The sequence below is a fragment of the Trichechus manatus genome, unplaced genomic scaffold (assembly GCF_000243295.1).
Source record: "Trichechus manatus latirostris isolate Lorelei unplaced genomic scaffold, TriManLat1.0 scaffold00077, whole genome shotgun sequence".
NCBI lineage: Eukaryota > Metazoa > Chordata > Mammalia > Sirenia > Trichechidae > Trichechus > Trichechus manatus.
Genome location: NW_004444013.1, coordinates 11430289 through 11451009, shown reverse-complemented (window position 1 = coordinate 11451009; position 20721 = coordinate 11430289). Strand labels below are relative to the sequence as shown.

Genomic DNA, 20721 nt, shown 5'->3' with positions numbered 1-20721 from the left:
GACATCTAGGTCAATTGGCATAACAAAGCTTATTAAGAAAATTTTCTGCATCCTACTTTGGTGAGTGGCATCTGGGGTCTTAAAAGCTTGCAAGCTGCCATCTGAGATGCGTCAATTGGTCCCAACCATCTGGAGTAAAGGAGAATGAAGAACACCAAAGACACAAGGAAAGCATTAGCCCAAGAGACAGAAAGGGCCACATAAACTAGAGACTTCATCGTCCTGAGACCAGAAGAACTAGATGGTGCCCGGCTACCACCAGTGACAGGGAAGACAACAGAGAGTCCCTGATGGAGCAGCAGAAAGATGGGTTGCAGAACTCAAATTCTAGTAAGAAGACCAGACTTAATGGTCTGAATGAGACTGGAGGTACCCCGGAAAGCATGACCCCAGGATTCTCTTTTCAGCCCAGAACTAAAACAATTTCCAAGGCTAACTCTTCAGACAGGGATTGGACTGGACTGTGGGACATAAAGTGTTACTTGTGAAGCGTGTGCCTCTTAGTGAAGTAAATACAAGAGACCAAAGGGGCAGCTTCTGTCCAGAGGTGAGATGTGAAGGCAGAGAGGGTTAGGAGCTGGTTGAATGGACATGGGGAATCGGGCAGAAAGGAGAGGAGTGTGCTCTCGCAGAATGGGGTGAGCAATTAGGGTCACATAACAAGGTATGTATAAAATTTTCTCTGGGAGACTAACTTGAAATGTAAACTTCATTTAAACTACAACAATAAAAAAAAAAATGTACAAATTTGAGTTTGATGCCAGTGGTCTTTGTTTAGGGCTAACTGGTATCAGCTTGTTACGAAAAAGTAAACAACATGGGGCCAGTACGCAGGCCATCTTTGTCATTTCTGTAATACCTAGTGACTGAGGAGGGACAGGAGGAGACCATGGTGCTGTCCAGACAGCAGACCATAGGGCCTTGTTGGTCCTGGGCAGGACCTGGGGTTGGTTCTGCGTGTGCTGGGAGCCGCCAGAGGGTTACATCAGTGGAGAAGAGACAGAAAGGAGGGGGCCCTGACTGAGATAAGGGAGGTGGGGACAGAGGAGCCGCTTTTTCACTTGGGGGTAGGTGGGGTTGGAGTTGTTGATGTTAGATGCTGTTGAGTCACTTCCAACTCATAGTGGCCCTGCGTACAACAGAACGAAACACTGCCAGGTTCTGCACCATCCTCACAGTCATTTTTATACGTGAGCCCATTGTTGCAGCCACTATGTCAATCCATCTTGTTAGGAGTCTTCCTCTTTTTCACCCACCCTGTACTTCACCAGGCATGATGTCCTTCTCCAGGGACTGGTCCCTCCTGATAACATGTCCAAAGTATGTGAGACGAAGTCTCATCATCCTCGCTTCTAAGGAGCATTCTGGCTGTACTTCTTCCAAGACGGATTTGTTCGTTCTTTTGGCAGTCCACAGTATACTCAGTATTCTTTGCCAACACCATAATTCAAAGGCGCCAGTTCGTCTTTGGTCTTCCTTATTCAATGTCCAGCTTTCGCATGCGTATGAGGCGATTGAAAATACCGTGGCTTGGGTCAGGCACACTATAGTCCTTAAAGTGACATCTTTGCTTTTCAACACTTTAAAGAGATCTTTTGCAGCAGATTTGCCCGTTGCAATGCATTGTTTGATTTCTTGACTGCTGCTTCCGCGGGTGTTGATTGTAGATCCAAGTAAAATGAAATCCTCGACAGCGTCAGTCTTTGTTTATCGTGATGTTGCTTATTGGTGCAGTTGTGAGGATTTTTGTTTTCTGTATGTTGAGGTGTAATCCATACTGAAGGCTGTGGTTTTTGATCTTCATCAGTAAATGCTTCAAGTCCCCTTTACTTTCAGCAAGCAAGGTTGTGTCATCTGCATAACACTGGTTGTTAGTCTTCTTCAATCCTGATGTCCTGTTTCTTCTTCATATAGTCCAGCTTCTCGGATTATTTCCTCAGCATACAAATTGAATAGGTATGGTGAAAGGATACAACCCTGAAGCACACCTTTCCTGACTTTAAACCATGCAGTATCCCCTTGTTCTGTTCGAACAACTGCCTCTTGATCTATGTACAGGTTCCTCATAAGCACAATTAAGTGTTCTGGAATTCCCATTCTTTGCAGTGTTATCCATGATTTGTTATGATCCACCCAGTCAAATGCCTTTGCATAGTCAGTAAAACACAGGTAAACATCTTTCTGGTATTCTCTGCTTTCAGCCAGGATCCATCTGATATCAGCAATGATATCCCTCGTTCCACGTCCTCTTCTGATCCAGCTTGAATTTCTGGCAGTTCTGTATCGATGTACAGCTGCAACCACTTTTGATGATCTTCAGCAGAATTTTCCCTGTGTGTAATATCAGTGATATTGTTCGATAATTTTCACGTTTGGTTGGATCATCTCTCTTTGAAATAGGCATAACTATGGATCTCTTCCAGTCGGTTGGCTAGGTAGCTGTCTTCCAAATTTCTTGGTATAGATGAGTGAACTCTTCCAGCATTGCATCCGTTTGTGGAAACATCTTTTTATTTTTATTTTATGTTATTGTTGTACTTTAAGTGAAAGTTTACAACTCAAGTTAGTCTCTCATACAAAAATTTATACATACATTGTTACGTGACCCTAATTGCTCTCCCTATACTGTGACAGCACACTCCTCCTTTCCACCCTTGATTTTCTGTGTCCATTCAACCAGCTCCTGACCCTCTCTGCCTTCTCATCTCACCTCTGGACAGGAGCTACCCATTTAGTCTCATGTATCTACTTGAGCTAAAAAACACACTCTTCACGAGTATCATTTTATGTCCCATAGTCCAGTCTAATCTTTGTCTGAAGAGTTGGCCTCGGGAATGGTTTTAGTTTTGGGTTGACAGAGAGTCTGGGGGACACGCTTTCTGGGGTTCCTCCAGTCTCAGTCAGACCATTACGTCTGTCCTTTTTAGTAGAATTTGAATTCTGCGCCCCACTTTTCTCCTGCTCCATCAGGGACTCTCTGTTGTGTTCCCTGTCAGAGTGGTCATCGGTGGTAGCTGGGCACCATCTAGTTCTTCTGGTCTCAGGCTGATGCAGCCTCTGGTTTATGTGGCCCTTTCTGTCTCTTGGGGTGATACTTTCGTTGTGACTTTGGTGTTCTTCATTCTCCTTTACTTGTGGAAACATCTTAATTGGTATTCCATCAATTCCTGGAACCTTGTTTTTCACTATTATCTTCAGTGCAGCTTGGACTTCTTCTTTCAGTACTATCGGTTTTTAATCATATGCTACCTCCTGAAATGGTTGAACGTCAACCATTTCTTTTTGGTACAGTGATTCTGTGTATTCTTTCCATCTTCTTTTGATGCTTCTTGCATCATTCAGTATTTTGCCCATAGAATCCTTTACTGTTGCAACTTGAGGCTTGAATTTTTTCTTCAGTTTTTTAAGCTTGCGAAATGCCGACCATGTTCTTCCCTTTTGGTTTTCTAACTCCAGGTCTTTGCACATTTTATTATAATACTTTACTTTGTCTTCTTAGGCTGCCCTTTGAAATCTTCTGTGCAGCTCTTTTGCTTCATCATTTCTTCCGTTTGCTTTAGCTACTCTGCATTCAAGAGCAAGTTTCATAGTCTCTTCTGACATCCATTTTTGTCTTTTCTTTTTTTCTTGTCTTTTTAATGACCTCTTGCTTTCTTCATGTATGATGTCCTTGATGTCATTCCACAACTCGTCTGGTCTTCCATCATTGGTGTTCAGTGCGTCAAATCTGTTCTTGACATGGTCTCTAAATTCAGGTAGGATATACTCAAGGTCGTGTTTTGGCTCTTGTGGGCTTGTTCTAATTTCCTTCAGCTTCAGCATGAACTTGGATATGAGTAGTTGATGGTCTGTTCCACAGTCGGCCCCTGGTCTTATTCTAACTGATGATATTGAACTTTTCCATCATCTCTTTCCACGGCTGTAGTTGATTTAATTCCTGTGTATTCTATCTGGCGAGGTCCACGTGTATAGTTGCCGTTTATGTTGTTGAAAAAAGGTATTTGGAATGAATAAGTCGTTGGTCTTGCAAAAATCTATCATGCGATCTCCGGCACAGTTTCTGTCATCAAGGCCCTATCTTCCAACTACCGATCCTTTGTTTCCACCTTTCGCATTTCAATCACCGGTAATTATCAGTGCATCCTGATTGCATGTTTGATCAATTTCAGACTGCAGAAGTTGCTGAAAATCTTCAATTTCTTCAACTTTGGCCTTCGTGGCTAGTGCGTAAATTTGAATAATAGTCACTTGGGGGTGGGTGGAATTAGAGTTATGTGCTGTATTTGAGATCCAGTTAGACAGTCATGTGCATTTGTCTGGAAATCGACAAAGACGAGTCTGGAGCCCAGAGGAGAGTCAGGGTAAAATTGTAGGTGGCATTACTGCCACGGGATTTCTTGACATTATCCAAGGGAAGTGTTTGATTAGGGCAGAGAAGACCAGGGTCCAACTTCTAGCCGAAGATATTTCTCTGATAAAAACCTAACCTTGATCTTCAAGCCTAGGTTTGTGAGCAAGCGTTAGAGCTGGGACTGGACCTTCCTAATAGCCGGCATTTTAAAATGCTGCTTCTTAATGGGACTCCTAAGACCTTCAGAGCCACAGGCTTTACTCCCCACCGTGGCAGACACGTCAGCATCCCAAATCCCCATTGCTGTTGAGTCGATTCCGACTCATAGCGACCCTGTAGGACAGAATAGAACTGCTCCATTGGGTTTCCAAGGCTGTAATCTTTATGGAAGCACACTGCCACATCTTTCTCCTGCAGAGCAGCTGGTTGGTTCAAACCACGGACCTTTTGGTTAGCAGCCGAGCACTTTAACCACTTTGCCACTGGGGCTTCTTCATCAATATCCAAGAGGCCCCTTTTGCTAGAGTGCGCCTCCCTCCAGTCCCAGTCTAGACCGCTGGGGCACTCGCAGCCGAGCCTGCCCGTGGCCAGCACTCTGGCCCTGCCCGGTTCTCCAGCTTCATCTTCCCCCAAACCAGGCTGGTCTCCTTCCCACCCCATGCCCTCTGTACATGCCACTCCATCAGCCTGGCTTTTCCACCTCTGCTCTCCACATACCTGGCTTCTTCCAGTCCTCAGGCCCTCCCCACACATGGTCACAGCCCCGTGTCATAACTGTCCTGTTTCCCTGTGAACTGGTTCACAGTCTGTCTGCTTGCTCTGTGTCCTGCCCTGGACGGTGCCTGGCATGTGGGGGCACTTAGTGTCTTCTGGGGAGAAAGAAGGTGACTGGTAGGCTCAGGTTCATCCCCTCTCCCCATCTGCCCTCGTTTCTCAGGGTCTCAGTTTCTCTGCACTTACTGTGGAGTCAGCTCATCTCCACGTGTATCTGTCAGATAGTGAGACAAGAGGGGCGGCAGGGAGTGGTGGACGATGAGTGCTGTTTCACTGAGATTAGATGGGACACATGAATCAGAGAGGAAGTGAGACAGGCAGGTGTCTGGGGAAGGGTGTTCCAGGACCAGGGGCAGGCTATGCCAAGGTCCTGCAGCAGACGCTTGCTTTCCAACCCAGCACAGGGGGAAGGGGCCAGCGTGGCTGGAGTGGAGGTGGAGGGACCCAGCCTGCAGGTAGTGGCAAAGGTCAGGGGACAAGCCAGGTGCTGGACTTGTGCTTTTATTTGGATGAGAAGGGAGAGGCGCGGAGAGCAGCAACATGATCTGACACACATTTTGAAAGAACTGCTGGCTGCCGAGTGGAGAACAGATTGTTGGGGCCAAGAGGAAGCAGGGAGACCTTGGCAAGGGAGGCTGGGAAGGAGGGCAGCGGAGACATCATGCTTGGTAAAGCAGAGAATCAGGAAAAAGAGGAAGACCCTCAATGAGATGGATTGACACAGTGGCTGCAACAATGGGCTCAAGCATAACAATGATTGTGAGGATGGCACAGGACTGGGCGGTGTTTCGTTCTGTTGTACACAGGGTTGCTGTGAGTTGGAACCGACTAGACGGCACCTAACAACAGCAAGTTCCCAGGTGATGCTAATGCTGCTGGTTAGGGACCAATTCTGAGAACCACCATCAGAGCGATGGGTCTCGCAATGTATTATACATAAGAATCACCTGGGGATCTTGTTAAAGTGTAGATTCTGAATCTGTATATCTGGGGTGGAAATGCAAATTCTCAGCAAGGGGTTCGAATTGGAAGGAATTTTAACCTTTGTGTCTCATGCTTAGGTGATGATTGGAACGGCTCTTAACACAAGTGAGATGAAGAAGCTCATCACCCACATGGGCGAGATGGACCATCCCTGGAACTGCCCCCACGGAAGACCAACCATGAGACACATCGCCAGTTTGGATGTTGTTTCTCAAAACTAATCAGCGTTCTTATTTTATAGAATTATGGATTGTGTTGCAGATTCTTCTCTTTTGAAAGGCAGTGTTTTAACTAACAAACATTATCCTGAGTCCTTTGAAAAGGTCAAACCAGGTGGGGCATTGCTTGCAACATTTTTTTGTTACACATAAAATAAGGACTGTGGAAGCTCCCCAGACTTCTGCTCCGGTCTGATGTAATTTGGTCTCAGCTTTCAGCCTTTTATGGTGATTAAATTTGTGTTGGTTTAATTTCATGAATTTAAAATTATAGTCCTTTTGGTTTCATGGTTCTCAACCCTGATGCACACTGAATTTTAGAAAGTAATAATCCAAAAATGCAAGGGGACTACTCTTCCCTGCTAGAAGAAAATGACTTGAGTGGGACCCAGGTAACTCTTTGTAAGCGTTCCCCAGTGCAGCCAGTGTGGCAAAGCCCCATTCTAGGCAGGGGGAAATAAAAGATTTTGAATTTTATGTAACTTTAATACTGTGATTTGGTTTCCTTGGGTGTAACCTGTTGCTGTTACAGTTGTATGCTGTCGACTCTAACTTATAGAGACCCCATGTGACAGAGTAGAACTGCCCCATAGGGTTTCCTAGGCTGTAATCCTTACAGGAGCGGTTGCCAGGTCTTTTCTCCCGCAGAGCCACTGGTGGGTTTTGGGTTCAAACACTGTCCATCTTTCGACCTTTCAGTTAGCAGCCGAGTGCTTAACCGTTTATCACCACCAGGGCTCCTTGTGTGACCTTGGGATCTTCTCATCACTGCCCCTGAATGATACTGCAGATACAGTCCCTGCAGTCTTGTCCGATAGTTTTTTATGGAGTCTTGTCCCAAAAATGGACAAATGCTGTCGGTGGAATTCAAAGAGCAGTTGCGGTACAGTGAGGACACGTGTGGGCGCCCTTCCCTCACGTCATTCCAGACCATGGATCTGCTAGGAAAGGGGCTTCCATCCCTAAACTGAGAGTTTCTTCAATGTAATGAGAAGCAATAATTATTGCCACTTACTCTACCAGGCTGTATGCTGGTGTATCGTCTGCAGGATATCCTTTAATAACCACAAGAACCTGCAAGTTAGGCAGAATAACAGTACCCCCCAAAATGGCTGTGTCCTAATCCCCAGCTGCTGTGAGAATTTTGCCTTACTTGGCAAAGGGGGCTCTGCATGCGTGATTAAGGATCTTGAGACTGGAGAATGTTTTGGGTTACGCAGGTGGGCCCTGTCTAATCACACCAGTTCTTAAAAGTGAAGACGCTTTCCCAGCTGGGCCAGAGAGCCTTTGAAGATGGTTGAAGGGTTGCTAACCACGGGATACGGGGGCCTATAGAAGTTGGGAGAGGCAAGGAAGTTCCATGAGGAACCTCCCTGTCAGACTTTGACATAACTGCAAAGTAATGAATTAGTGTTGCTATAAGCCACTAAGTTTGCTGTAATTGTTCCAGTAGCAGTGGAAAACCAATGTATGAATTATTTGTGTTTCCCGGTGAAGAAACAGGCTGAGAGGCTACCGAGCGATTAGCTGAGCTGGGAGTACCCTGGTCAAGTGCATCCAACTCCAGATTCCAGGTCTTTCCACTCGGCCTTCTGGGCCAGGACAGAATACTGATTTTTAGCTGAGTTTTGGACGCGCCATGAGCAGACGCGGCGGCCCCTTTAAGAGAGTGAGGTGGGCGGAGCTGGGGGCGGTTCCTTTAAGAGCGCTGGGCGGGAAGGGTGGGTCAAAAACCAAAACGAAGCCGGTCGCCAGTGGAGCTGATTCTGACTCACCGAGAGAGAACTGCTCTATAGGATTTCCAAAGCTGTAATCTTTGAGGGTCGCCATGAGTCGGAATCGACTCGACGGCAACGGGGGTAATCTTTGTGGATGCTGGGTTAAGGGTCAGCAAAAGAAGAAGACCGTCAACGAGATGGATTGATACAGTGGCTGCAACAATGGGTCAAACATGGCAACGATTGTGAGGATGGCGCAGAACCGGGCAGTGTTTTTGTTCTGTTGTTCATAGAGTCTCTGTGGGTTGGAACCCACTCATAGTACCTAACAACAACAACAATCTTTAGGGAAGCAGGCTGCAACATCTTTTCTCCCGCAGAGGGGCTGGTGGGTTCCAACCGCTGACCTTTTGGTTAGCAGCTGGGCGCTTAACCACTGCGCCAGCAGCGCTCTTTGAGGGGTGGGCCAAAAAAAACAAACCCTTTGCCATGGAGTTGATTCTGACTCATAGCGACCCCGTAGGACAGAGTAGAACTGCCCCATAGGGTTTCTAAGGAGCAGCCGGTGGATTAGAACTGCCGACCTTTTGGTTAGCAGCCAAGCTCTTAACCGGTGCACCACAGGGCTCCTGAGGGGTGGGCAACACCCCCCAAAAGAGCGCGGGATGGGTGAGGTGGGCCGTGATCTCTTTAATACCATGGAGTGGGTGGGACCAGCACTGGTCCCTGTAAGAGCGCATGATGGGCGGAGGGGGAGGCTGCCCCTTTAAGAGAGCGGGATAGGTGGTGGGCGGAGGTCTCCTTGAGCCGGGCACTGTTGCGTCGGTGGCGGCCCCTTTAATAGCAGGATGTGGGCGGTAAGGCTAGCTGCACTCAGAAGGGCCTGAGAGGAGTGGGGTGCGGCCTTCCCTTTAAAAGCGCAAGGGGAGCAGGACTGTTGGTAGTTTCCCTAAGAGCGTGGAAATTGTGCGCGGGGGTGGGGTGGAGGGGGAAAGGGCAGCGGTCCCTTTAAGAGCGCGACGTGGGCGGGGTGGCCGTGGCGGCCGGTGGTGGTTGCCTGGAGACCGGACGCGGGCTGGCCCTGCCGCTTCTGCCCAGGCCTTCCCGACTCTCTGGGTCCGGAGCGAGGTGAATGAAAGGTTCTCTCTCCGCTGCTACCAGACATTACCAGACAGAGGCAGCCTCCTTGAACCTGAGCACGTGTGTGACGGGCAAGGAGGGCCCTTGAAACGGGAGAACAGTTCGGGGAGCCCATTTGTATTGCCTGGTGCAAAATAACACGGGGCTGTTTGCAACCAATACCGTCGTGTAATAACAAGGTCTTGAGCCAGGGAGAACGGAAAAAAAAAAAAAAAAAAACAGAAAACTGATAGGACACACACAATAAGAAACATAAACTGCTCTATTTGTAGTTTAAATCTCGCTGATAGAGGACCAGACAGTAAAGTCCTGACCGAGTTGGGAGTGAGGGCAGGTTGTCCTGGATCAGGGGTCCGGGCAGGCCTGGAAAGAGCCCTGGGACTTTGAAGGGACAGGCGCAGCAGGGCCGTGCTGCTCCACCTAGAGCTGGGATTGTGCTGCGGTGGGCAGAGGAGGGTGTGGGCACCCACTGCATGCCTCGGGCGGGCGTATGAAGATGGACCAGACCGTGCCTTGCGCTCCAGGTCTGTGCGTCCTGCGAGATGAACTGGGGCGCTTTCAGTGGGGCCAGTTCTGGAGGGCCCTGAAATCTGTGGCTTTGAAGCCCTACCCTCAGCTCTGTGTCCTTGGGCAAATTGTTAGCACATCGTTTCTTGTCTGGAATGTAAGAGGCGTTCAGTAAATGGTAGTACTGTATTAGAGAGTAGGCAGCCAGTGATTTCAAATTCAAAAACAGGGACGTGACATAAAATAATCACCTCATTTACTGAGCACTGGCCTTGCGTCCTATCCTGCACTTCTGGGATTTTCTGTGCATCGTCTCACTGAATCCTTATACCGAGAAAAGGTACTATTATTATGCCTATTTGATATCTGAGGCAGAACGAGACTAAGTGATTTGCTCAAGGATGCATGCTGGTAAGCGGCAGCACAGGAGCCTGAGCCCTGCTCTTGAGCTCTTTACTGTGCAGGCATAGTAAGAGAAGGGCTTGGGAGATATGAATTGGCAGGACACAGGACCTTAGAGAAGGTCTCTAGGTGGTGCAAACAGTTTGTGCTTAGTTGGTGTTTAGAACCCACCCAGCAGTACCACAGAAGAAAGGCCTGGCCATCTGCTTCTGTAAAGATTATAGCCAAGAAAACCCTATGGAGCTGTCCTATTCTGCAAACATGGGGTCCCCAGGAGTTGGAATTGATTCAGCTGCAGTGGGTACGGGCAGGACCTTAGAGGTTAGCCATTTTTCATTCATAGGATCACCCTTCTTACCGGAACACTATTTGAAAAGAGAAAATGTTAGACAGCTGATTCCAATTAAAAAAAAATGGTGGTTGTTAGCTTCTGTTGAGTTGGCCCCTGACTCATGGCAACCTATGCACAACATAACAAAATGCTACCGGGTCCTGCACCACCCCTATGATCGGCTGTGGATCAGACCGTTGTGATCCATACAGTTTTCATTGGCTGATTTTTGGAAATAGATCACCAGGCTTTTCTTCCTAGTCCATCTTAGTCTGGAAGCTCCACTGAGACCTGTTCAGCATCATAGCAATATGTAAGCCTCCACTGACAGATGGGTGGTGGCTATGCATGAGGTGCATTGATGGAAGAAAATAGGAACAACCAAAGCAATATGAAAATTGTATTATTTTTATACACTGTGATACTTGCAATTAATTTTTCAGATTTAGAATAATGACATTATGTTGTAAAGCTAAAAATTTAATAAGTGAAAACACCAAGTATTTATAAATAATTTTTATTTTTCAGATAAAACTCATCAGTGCTTTGAAACAGACAGCTCTCAAACAAAGGAATCATTTGACACATAAGTATATATATGTATAAAGGAAACTTAAAGTTTTCTAAAGGCAATGGTGAAAGAAAAGAAAAAAACAGATAAAAAAGGAGACAAGACGGCCCGCTCGCCTTCATCTATCAGTGATTATCCAGAGGTTTCCAAACAAGATGGCAGTGCCGTACGGCAAGAAATGTCCCCAAGTGCTGCCTCACAGTTGGAAAAACAGCCCAGTGAAACAGGACCCAAAAGAGAGTTGAAAAAAGAGGATGAGCAGAATGAAGACGCCACTCAATACGAAGAGCCCATTCTGACCAGACTCATAGTGGAAAGGTAATTTTAATGTGTGTACTAGCGTTTAATGGTTTGAGTTGGTCATTTTTTGAAATTTCACTTTTTTTCAAGGGTAGGAATCATCATCCTTTTTTTTGCCACCGAGTTGACTCTGACTCGTGGTAACCTCATATGTGTCAGAGTAGAACTGTGCTCCGTAGGGTTTTCAATGGCTCATTTTTCAGAAGTAGATCGCCAGGCCTTTCTTCTGGGGCACCTGTAGGTAGATGCAAACCTCCTGCCTTTTGGTTAGCAGCCAAGAAAGTTAACCATGTGTACCACCCAGGGATTCCCCTTATGCATTTTTTTAAATTGTGGTGAAAATATATACCAAAGCATTACTAATTCAAAGATTTCTACATGTAAAATTCAGTGACATTGATTACATTCTTCATATCATGCAAACATTCTCGCTATCCTTTTCTGAATTATCCCACTACCATTCATAAACTCAGTGCCCCCTTAGCAGCTCCACCTTTCCCCCTCCTCCCTCCCTTGGTAACCACTAATAATCTTTGTTTCTCATCTTGTATAAATGAGATCATACAGTGTTTGCCCTTTTGTGACTGACTGACTTCTCTCAGCATTATGTTTTCAAGGCTCATCCATGTGGTGGCATGCATTGGGACTTCATTTCTCTTCATGGCTGAGTAGTATTCCATTGTATAGATAGAACACATTTTGTTTATCCATTCGTCTGTTGATGGACATTCAGGCTGTTTCCACATTGGGCTGTTGTGAAAAGTGCTTTAATGAACCTTGGTGTATGGATTTCTGTTTGCATTTCTGCCTTCACTTCTTCTGGGTGTATACCTAGGACTGGGACTTCAGGGTCATATGGTAGTTCTGTATTTGACTTTCTGAGGAACTGCCAGACTGTTTCCCACGGAGGCTGCAATGGGTAAGGCGCTCATGCATTTTTACTCTCACCACATGGTTTCTCTTCCACCTCAGAAAGCCACTCCTGTTTTAAGGTGTGTCTGTGCTGTGCGGGCGAGCAGCCCATAGCCCCTGGACTGCTCCTTCATGACTCTGGGGGCTACCTCTTTCATGCTCCGTTTTCCACTGCTTTTCGATTGTCTGTTCTGTCTTGGAAATTTCTGCTCTTATTTACCTTTAAAGAGCTCAGCTGCTAACCAGTTGGTCAGCAGTTTGAATCCACCAGCCTTGGAAACCCTACGGGGCAGTTCTGCTTTGTCCTATAGGGTCACTATGAGTTGGAATCAACTCAATGGCAACGGGTTTGGTTTTTTTTAACTTAGAACATGCTTAGAAATGATAGATGAATTGTATCTAATCATATAAGATTTTTCTTCTTTAATTTGCTGATACAATGAATCATGTTCATAGATATTCTCTTATTGAATCTTCCTGGGATTTTTGGGATAAGCCCGTTTAGTCTTGATGATCACAAGCTCCTTGTGTTTTTCCCTTCACCTACCTCACGGCCTCATCCACCCAGTCCTGAGCTCAGAACCAGAGCACTGTGCTTGATCCAGGTCCCTAGGTGGTGCAAGTGTTTGCACTCAACTATTAACCTAAAGGTTGGTGGTTCGAACCCACCCAGCAGCACTGTGGAAGAAAGGCCTGGTGATCTGCTTCCATTAAGATTACAGCCAAGAAAATCCTATGGAACAGTTCTACTTGTTACACCTAGGGTTGCCATGAGCCAGAATCGACTAAAGGGCAACAGGTTTGATTTGGTTTGGGTTTTTGATCTGGAGTCCCTGGGTGGTGCCGATGGTTAAGGCACTCGGCTGCTAACCGAAAGGTTGGAGGTTAGAGTCTCCCCAGAAGCGTCTCAGAAGAAAGGCCTGTTGATCTACTTCCAAAATATCAGCCACTGAAAACCCTGGGGAGCGAAGTTCTACCCTGACACACATGTAGTCGCCGTGAGTCAGAGTTGACTCCACAGCCACTAATTTGTTTTTTTGTTCCTGATTTCTCCTTTCCCCATCAGCAAACCTTGCTGACTCTGTGTCCAGAATGTCTTAACCTTCGTTTCTTTTCCCTTCCATTTCCCCCACCAAGCAGTTGTCCGCCACCATGAGCTCTCGGTGCAACTGCAGCAGCTTCTTCACTTGTCTCCTCACAGCATCCGGCGGGATCTTTTTAACGCCTAAATCTGATCTTGTCCAACTCGCCTCTGAAAACACTCAGATAAGTCCTCATAGAGCTTTGGGTTTTATTCCAAGTCTTTCTCACAGCCTACAAAGCCCACCCTATCTGGCTTCTGCCCTTCCTCTCTTCTCCTTCCCTCCCGCCTCATTCCGTGTGTTCCAGCTGTACTGCTCTCCTTTCTGTTTGCTGAGCTGGAGATGCCAGGCTCTTCCCTGCCTCAGGCCCTTTGCACTTGCCTTTCCTCTGCCTGGGATTCTCTTCCCAGGGTCCTTCTCATGGCTGTTTCATATTGTTTGGGTTTCAGTACAAATCTTAACCTCAGAGAGGCCTTCACCCTGACCGCCTGTATAACAGTAGCCACTTCCTCATCACGCCCAGTCCCATTACCTGATTATCTTCCATAAAAACTGAACACGATCTGGAATTATCTTGCTCTTTTGCTCCCTTGTTTATTTTCTGTCTCCCCTTCATGGACTAGAAGCTCCTGAGGGCAGAAACGTTCCCAGCTTGTCCACAGCTCTGTCCCCGGTACTTAGAGGAGGAAGAGCCCCTCGTGGCATCGGACGTGTTTGTTGAGTGAATGAATGAGTGTGAGATATTACTTGTACCCCCTCAGTGATGCTAATTCCATGTTTTTAACCCTCTGTCAGTGAGGTTTGTTGGCATCATTCATTAGCTCGAGCTTTATCTCTTTGTAGCTACGAAGGGGAGAAAGTCCGTGGGCTGTACGAGGGTGAAGGATTCGCAGTCTTTCAGGGAGGTTGTATCTACCACGTGAGTTTTATATTTTGGGAACTGGTAAGGTGGGGAGGAGGGTGTGGGGTGATAGCTTTGGATTTGCATCTTCAGTAATGTCCATTGATTCTTCAAAAGAAACTGGAAATACTTTGTGCTGATTTTATTTTGAACTCTGACTACTTTATACTTAAGGTAGAAATATGCTTCTTTATAACTGGAGTGAGCATCCCTGGGTGGTGCAAATAGTTAAGCACTTGATTACTAGCCAAAAGGTTGGCGGCTCAAACCTACCCAGAGATGCCTCGGAAGACAGGCCTGGTGATCTGCTTCCAAAAGGTCACAGCCTTGAAAACCCTACGGAGTGCAGCTCTATTCTGACACTTACGGGGTCGCCATGAGTCAGAATTGACTCAACAGCAACTAAAAACAATATAACTGGAGTCGTCATTTTAAAAATTGTTCTTTTCCTGGTTTTTATTTATCATACCAACAGCATTAAGGCCACTTAACTAAAGAATGAATAAAGTCCCAGTCTCACCATCCTGTTGCCATAAACGTTTTCATTTTGCTAGCCCCTTTTATTTTTTGAATAAATGTATCAGCATTTTTACATATGTATATTAGTTTTGTAGATAACATTTTAAATCTTTTTTCACTTTATGAATCTCTCTGTATTGCTGCCTAGTTATCATAATTGTTGTTTTTAACATTACTTAGTGTTTTAATTTGTGATTTGTAACTGTTCATAATTGTTGGATGCATTATTGCCTTCATTATTAACGCCCTACTGAAGATTTTTATTTATTCATTTGTTCATTCTGATTATCAAAGAAATATGTGCTTATTATGGAAGGGCAAATTTTTGTAGTTGAGGTCATAAGGCATGAGTTTTAGTAGGCTGATTTTTCCCCTTAGCATTCAACATGTTCATTTTCATATGTCATAAAAACTCTTCAAAAACACCATTTATAATGGCTGAATAATTCATTAAAATACTGTTCATTATCATGAATAATATTCACTAAAATAACATTCATTAAAATTCATCCCTTAAAATGGCTATTCATTTACTATTCATTAAAGTGGAAAATAACATTCATTAAGACATTCATGAATATTCATGAAGTTCCACAACTTATCTGGCCTTTACTATGACATTCAAAGTGTTTCATATACCTGAGCAGTATCTTCTCTCATCCCTGGGGTGTTTATACATAGTCCTGATGTATGACCAAGGTCACTGGGGGATGCAAATCGTTTACACTCATCTACTAACCGAAAGGTTGGCAGTTGGAACTTGCCCAGTGGCACCATGAAGAAAAGGCCTGGTGATCTGTATCTGTTAAGATTACAGCCAGTATTTGCCTGGAGCAACAGAGGAAGAAGGAGAGTTAGAAATAAGAGGAGGAAATGGAATGTGTGGCTAATTGTCTCCATGAACAACTGCCTCCTTTGCCATGAGACCAGAAGAACTGGAAGGGCCTGAGCTACCATTACTGAATGTTTTGATCAAAGATTCTATAGAAGAATCCTGATCAAAAGGGGGAAAATATGGAACTGAATTTCAAATTCTTCTGGAATCCAGACTTTCTGGAGCCATTGAGGCTGGGTGAACCCCTGAATATAATCTTTAAACTTTAAACCAAAAACATCCCCTGAAGTCTTCTTAAAACCAAATGATAGCTTAACTAGTAAAGAATGTCTGCCTTGAACATTCTGCCCTTTTGAAGAATTATCTATATGGGATCAAATTGACTACAGCAACTTGAAAGATTATATAGGAAACTTAGGGGGCAGTGAGTTTATGTTAATGAGTAGGAACAATTCAGAAAAGGAGGGTGAGAATGGTTGCACAACTTGAATGTAATCCATATCACTTGAATTGTATATGTAGAAATTATTGGTGTATGTCCTGCTGTGTCTATTAACAACAACAAAAAGAAATAAAGATTCCAGCCAAGAAAACCCTATGGAGCAGTTCTACTCAGTAACGAGTCAGAGTTGACTTGCTGGCAACAGGTTTGGTGTATGTACAGTTCAAAACCACACCCAGTGCTCAAGTACTGCTTGGACTCATTACAGAATACACCCTGTCCCAGGCTACTGAAGACAGGATTGTAGCTCTTACAGCCCCAAAGGTGTCTGTCTCAGTGCTGTTGGGGATGCAGTTCCCTGGTCACTCAGCATGGACGGCCTATCCCCAACACCTTCTGTTGATAGCCGATCGCATCCATACCCACTGCCAGCTGCTAGCTTTGTAAACTTCCAATATTTTCCTTCAGCTCAAATTATCTGGATTAAAATTGTCAGAAGAAAACATCTGATCAATAAGTCAATTATAAAGGCTTTATTGGTTGGAAAAAACTTGAGAACAGGGAACACCACTCCAAAGAGATAAGCTCAACACATTATAATTTTGATTTGCTTATATACAGTACAGACTGTTAGGGGAATTCCCCAAAGGGAAATTTACAATGATTGGTTGCTATTCACTTAATTGCCTGGTGGCATCTTGGATTGGTTTATTAGTTTATGTGTCTGCATTCTATAGGCTGTTGTTAGGTGCTGTTGTTGTTAGGTGCTGTCGAGTCTGTTCTGACTACTAATGACCCTATGTACAACAGAATGAAGCACTGCCGGGTCCTGCGCCATCCTCACAATCATTGTTAATGCTTGAGCCCATTGTTGCAGCCTCTGGTCAATCCATCTCATTGAGGGTCTTCTCTTTTTCGCTGACCCTCTACAGGCTAGTTAGGGCCTATCTAATGATTTAAACTTTCCCCAGAACTGTCTTTATCACGAGTTTTTCGTTTCTGTGAAGGCAGTTGAGAGTTAAATTTAACCTGAGAGGAACCTGCTCCTTAGAACAGCAATTATACGAGATCACAAGGGCAAAGATGAGAAGGCAGGAAGAGGTAGCAATTCGGGATGAAAGGAAATGGGGAACCTAGGACAGAAATGGGAGTGCTGACACATTGTGGGGAATGAAACTAATGTCATGGAACACTTTATGTACAAACTATCAAATGGAAAACTAATTTGCTCTGTAAACTTTCACCTAATGCACAATAAAATTTTTTTTTTTAAGTTTAAATTTGTATGGGGGGAGAGAGATTTTCTTCAACAAAAGTAATGATCGGTTGGATCCCTTTTAAATTGTTTTCTGGTTTCTGTACCATGTGTTTTCTGCTTGCGTTTTCACACATGCGACTCCTGGACAGTCTTGAAATGCAAGCAGAAGCGAGAATTTGCTGCTCTTGTTGCCTCATGTGAGGACAACTGATGTTCTGTGTGTTGGTACAGATGTTCAATTCCCAGAGCACTTACTACCTGGGGGCTCCAGAGGGTACACTCACGTTAGGCTGTGCTGGGGCAAAGGAGAAAGATCCAGTGAATCGCTCAGTAACGCCAAGTCCAGGGATGCCCAGACCACACTGGTCACGTGTTTATCTAAAGACAGACAATAAAAACAAATGTTTCATGAAACAGCACTTAACCCTTACCATGTAGATGCCTGGCCATATCTTCTAAGCCAGTTGCTGTTAAGTCGATTCCAATTCATGGTGACCCCATATGTGTCAGAGTAGAACAGTGCTCCATGCGGTTTTCGATAGCTGTGATCTTTTGGAAGTAGATCGCCAGGACTTTTTTCCAAGATGTCTCTGGGTGGATTCGAATTGCCAACCGATCGGCCAACCTTTTGGTTAATAGCCAATCACTTAATCATTTGTGCCGTGCAGGGGCTCCATTTTCTATTCCAGTTTGTTAAAAAGAAAACTGCTGATGGTTGGTGAATGTGCTAAATTGATTTAATAATAAGAGTCATAGGCTGCAGTTTGAAAAACACTGGGCTGCCCCAGTTTTCCTGTGTGCCAACGAGTCCATGTGAACCTGGATTAATAATATAATTTGTCTTTATGGTAGTGAAGTTGTGTGTGTGTGTGTGTTGTTAGCTGCCACTGAGTTGGCCCCTGACTCATGGCAACCCCAGGGTGGCTGTGCATGAGGTGCATTGGCCGGGAATCAAACCCTGCATGGATGGCGAAAATTCTACCACTGAACCACAGTGGTTCTCAAAGTGTGGTTCCTGGAACCAGCAGCAGCAGCATCACCTGGGAAGTTTTTAGAAATGCAAGTTCTTGGACCCCACCCCAAACCAGCTGATGAATCACAATCTCTGGGGTGGGCCCAGCAAGCTGTGTTTGAACAAGCCCCGCAGGTGGTTCTGATGCCCGGTAAAGTTTGAGAACCACTGAGTTAGGGCACTGCTCATGTAGACTCATCTATCTTGGTTCTCTCCTTCACCCACCCTGTTGCTACCCAAGCGATTCTAAGAAAGAACTGGAAGTAATTTTATCAGTGTTTACTCTGATTGCATTTAGACATTCAGTGTATTCAGTTTCTAGGGCTAGTCCTATGTGTTAACAATAGACACTAAATGTAAATTACATATTTTTAACTTTACTGGGAGTCCCTGGGGGGTGCAAATGGTTAACGTGCTAGGCTGCTAACCAAAAGGCTGGAGGTTCGAGTCCACCCAGAGATGCCTCAGAAGAAAGGCCTGGCTATCTACTTCTGAAAAATCAGCCATTGAAAACTCTATGGAGCTCAATTCTACTCTGACACACGTGGAATTGCTATGAGTTGGAATCAACTTAATGGCAACTTTTTTCTTTTAATACAGTGTCCCAGTAAGGGAAAACAGACAGAAAGTGTGAAATTTACAAATATAATAATTTCTGTTTTTAGATAGTAGTTTTAATCCATTATATCTAGTTTAAGTAATTTTAAAAAATCCTTCAATGTTGAAATGCAAACCCAAAAGTATATTAATTCTTTTGAAGTATAAAGTTTTCCAAAGCTTAATTAGGAAAGGAAGTCTGAGATAGAATTTGATTCTTAAATTTTATTTTTATCTTCTGCCCCATTGACTGTTCAGGAGTGCCATGGATTGAATTATGTCCTCCCAAAATATGTGTCAACTTGGCTAGGCCATGTTTCCCAGCATTGTGTGATTGTCCGCCATTTTGTCATCTGATGTGATTTTCCTGTGTATTGTAAATCCTACCTCTATGATATTAATGAAGTGGGATTATTGGCAGTTATGTTAATGAGGCAGGACTCAATCTACAAGATTAGGTTGTGTCTTAAGGCAATCTCTTTTGAGATATAAAAGAGAGAAGCGAGTAAAGAGACATAAGGACCTCATACCGAGACATGGGGACCTCATACCAAGAAACAAGAGCCAGGAAAATAGCACATCCTTTGGACCTGGGGTTCCTGTGCTGAGAAGCTCCTAGACCAAGGGAAGATTGATGACAAAGACCTTCTCCCAGAGCCAACGGAGAGAGAAAACCTTACTCTGGAGTTGGCACCCTGAATTTGGACTTCTAGCCTTCTAGATTGTGAGAGAATAAATTTCTCTTTGTTAAAGCCATCTGCTTGTGGTATTTCTGTTATACAGCACTGGATAACCAAGACAAAGAGTAAGAGTAATCAGTGCTAAGTAGAGCTTTGGATCACTCCATGTTGTTGTTGGTTGCTGTTGAGTTGGCCCCCAACTCATGGTGACCTCTTGTGACAGAGTAGAACTGTGCTCTGTAGGGTCTTCTTGGCTGTCATCTTTATGGAAGAAGATCTCCAGGCCTTTCTTCTGTAGAGCCACTGGGTGGGTTCAAACTACCAGCCCTTCTGTTAGCAACTGATTGCAAACCACTTGCACCACCCAGTATCTTTCAGATAGAAATTTGCAACTCAGTTTTTAATGACAACAAAGGACTGTCTGGTGGAAACTTTAGGGAATTGAAATTTTTCTGGACCCCCTCCTTAGATCCTCGTTAGAACAAGATAGTCTACAGAGCAATGCCAGCTTGAAGTATCTTACTCACATTGTTGACTGTGTAGACATGCCCATCCACACACATGTATACGTAATCTGTAAGAGAGAATAAGGCTCCATTCTAAGAACTGAAACTGTGGGCGGCAGGTGGGGTGTAAAATAAACAACTGTGTTCTAAGGGCGTTTTTTGGTGTTGTTGCTATTTTTTGTTTTGCAGGGTATGTTTTCAGAAGGACTCATGCATGGACAAGGGACGTATATTTGGGCTGATGGGTTGAAATATGAGGTAAGCATATAAGAAGTTATAGTTCTAACATAATTGTGAAAAATGAATGTTCAGTTTTCCTCATTAAATATGCTATTTACAAAAATGTAATTCAGCTCACCAGTTAAGGAAAATTCACAGAACCAAAGAATATAGGTGAAAAGTAACTCGTGACTGCGTTGGACCCTCGGGTAACAGTTAACAGTTTCGTTTGAACATTCTAGAGTATTTTTTGTATACTGTGTACATAGACGCACACATACATGTGTTTAGCCCCTCCTCCTTTAAAATACTTCATTTTTTAGAGCAGTTTTAGATTTACAGAAAAATTGTGCAGAAAGTACAGAGTTCCCAGATACAAGGTTTCTCTTGCTGTTACCGTCTTGCATCCGTGTGGTACACTGGTTACCATTAATGAACCAACATTGACACGTTATTCTCATC

At 44.6% G+C, this 20721-nt stretch overlaps 2 protein-coding genes across 4 annotated transcripts in view; both read left to right on the top strand.

Moving 5' to 3' along the window:
- PMS2 (PMS1 homolog 2, mismatch repair system component) overlaps positions 1-6745 on the top strand; it is a 65626-nt gene extending 58881 nt beyond the window's left edge. For 2 of the 3 annotated variants that reach the window (XM_023735344.1, XM_023735343.1), the window contains one exon: positions 6187-6745. In XM_023735344.1, coding sequence (XP_023591112.1) covers positions 6187-6330 — 144 coding nt within the window. In that variant the 3' untranslated portion in view covers positions 6331-6745. The remainder of the gene's footprint in view (positions 1-6186) is intronic. The other variant, XM_004380817.2, reaches the window with a different exon arrangement.
- Positions 6746-10766: 4021 nt separating this feature from the next.
- The window catches only part of LOC101354524 (radial spoke head 10 homolog B), a 113361-nt gene continuing 103406 nt past the window's right edge, over positions 10767-20721 (top strand). Inside the window, exons 1-3 of the mRNA XM_004380816.2 lie at positions 10767-11314; positions 14134-14209; positions 20230-20298. Coding sequence (XP_004380873.1) covers positions 11058-11314; positions 14134-14209; positions 20230-20298 — 402 coding nt within the window. The 5' untranslated portion in view covers positions 10767-11057. The remainder of the gene's footprint in view (positions 11315-14133; positions 14210-20229; positions 20299-20721) is intronic.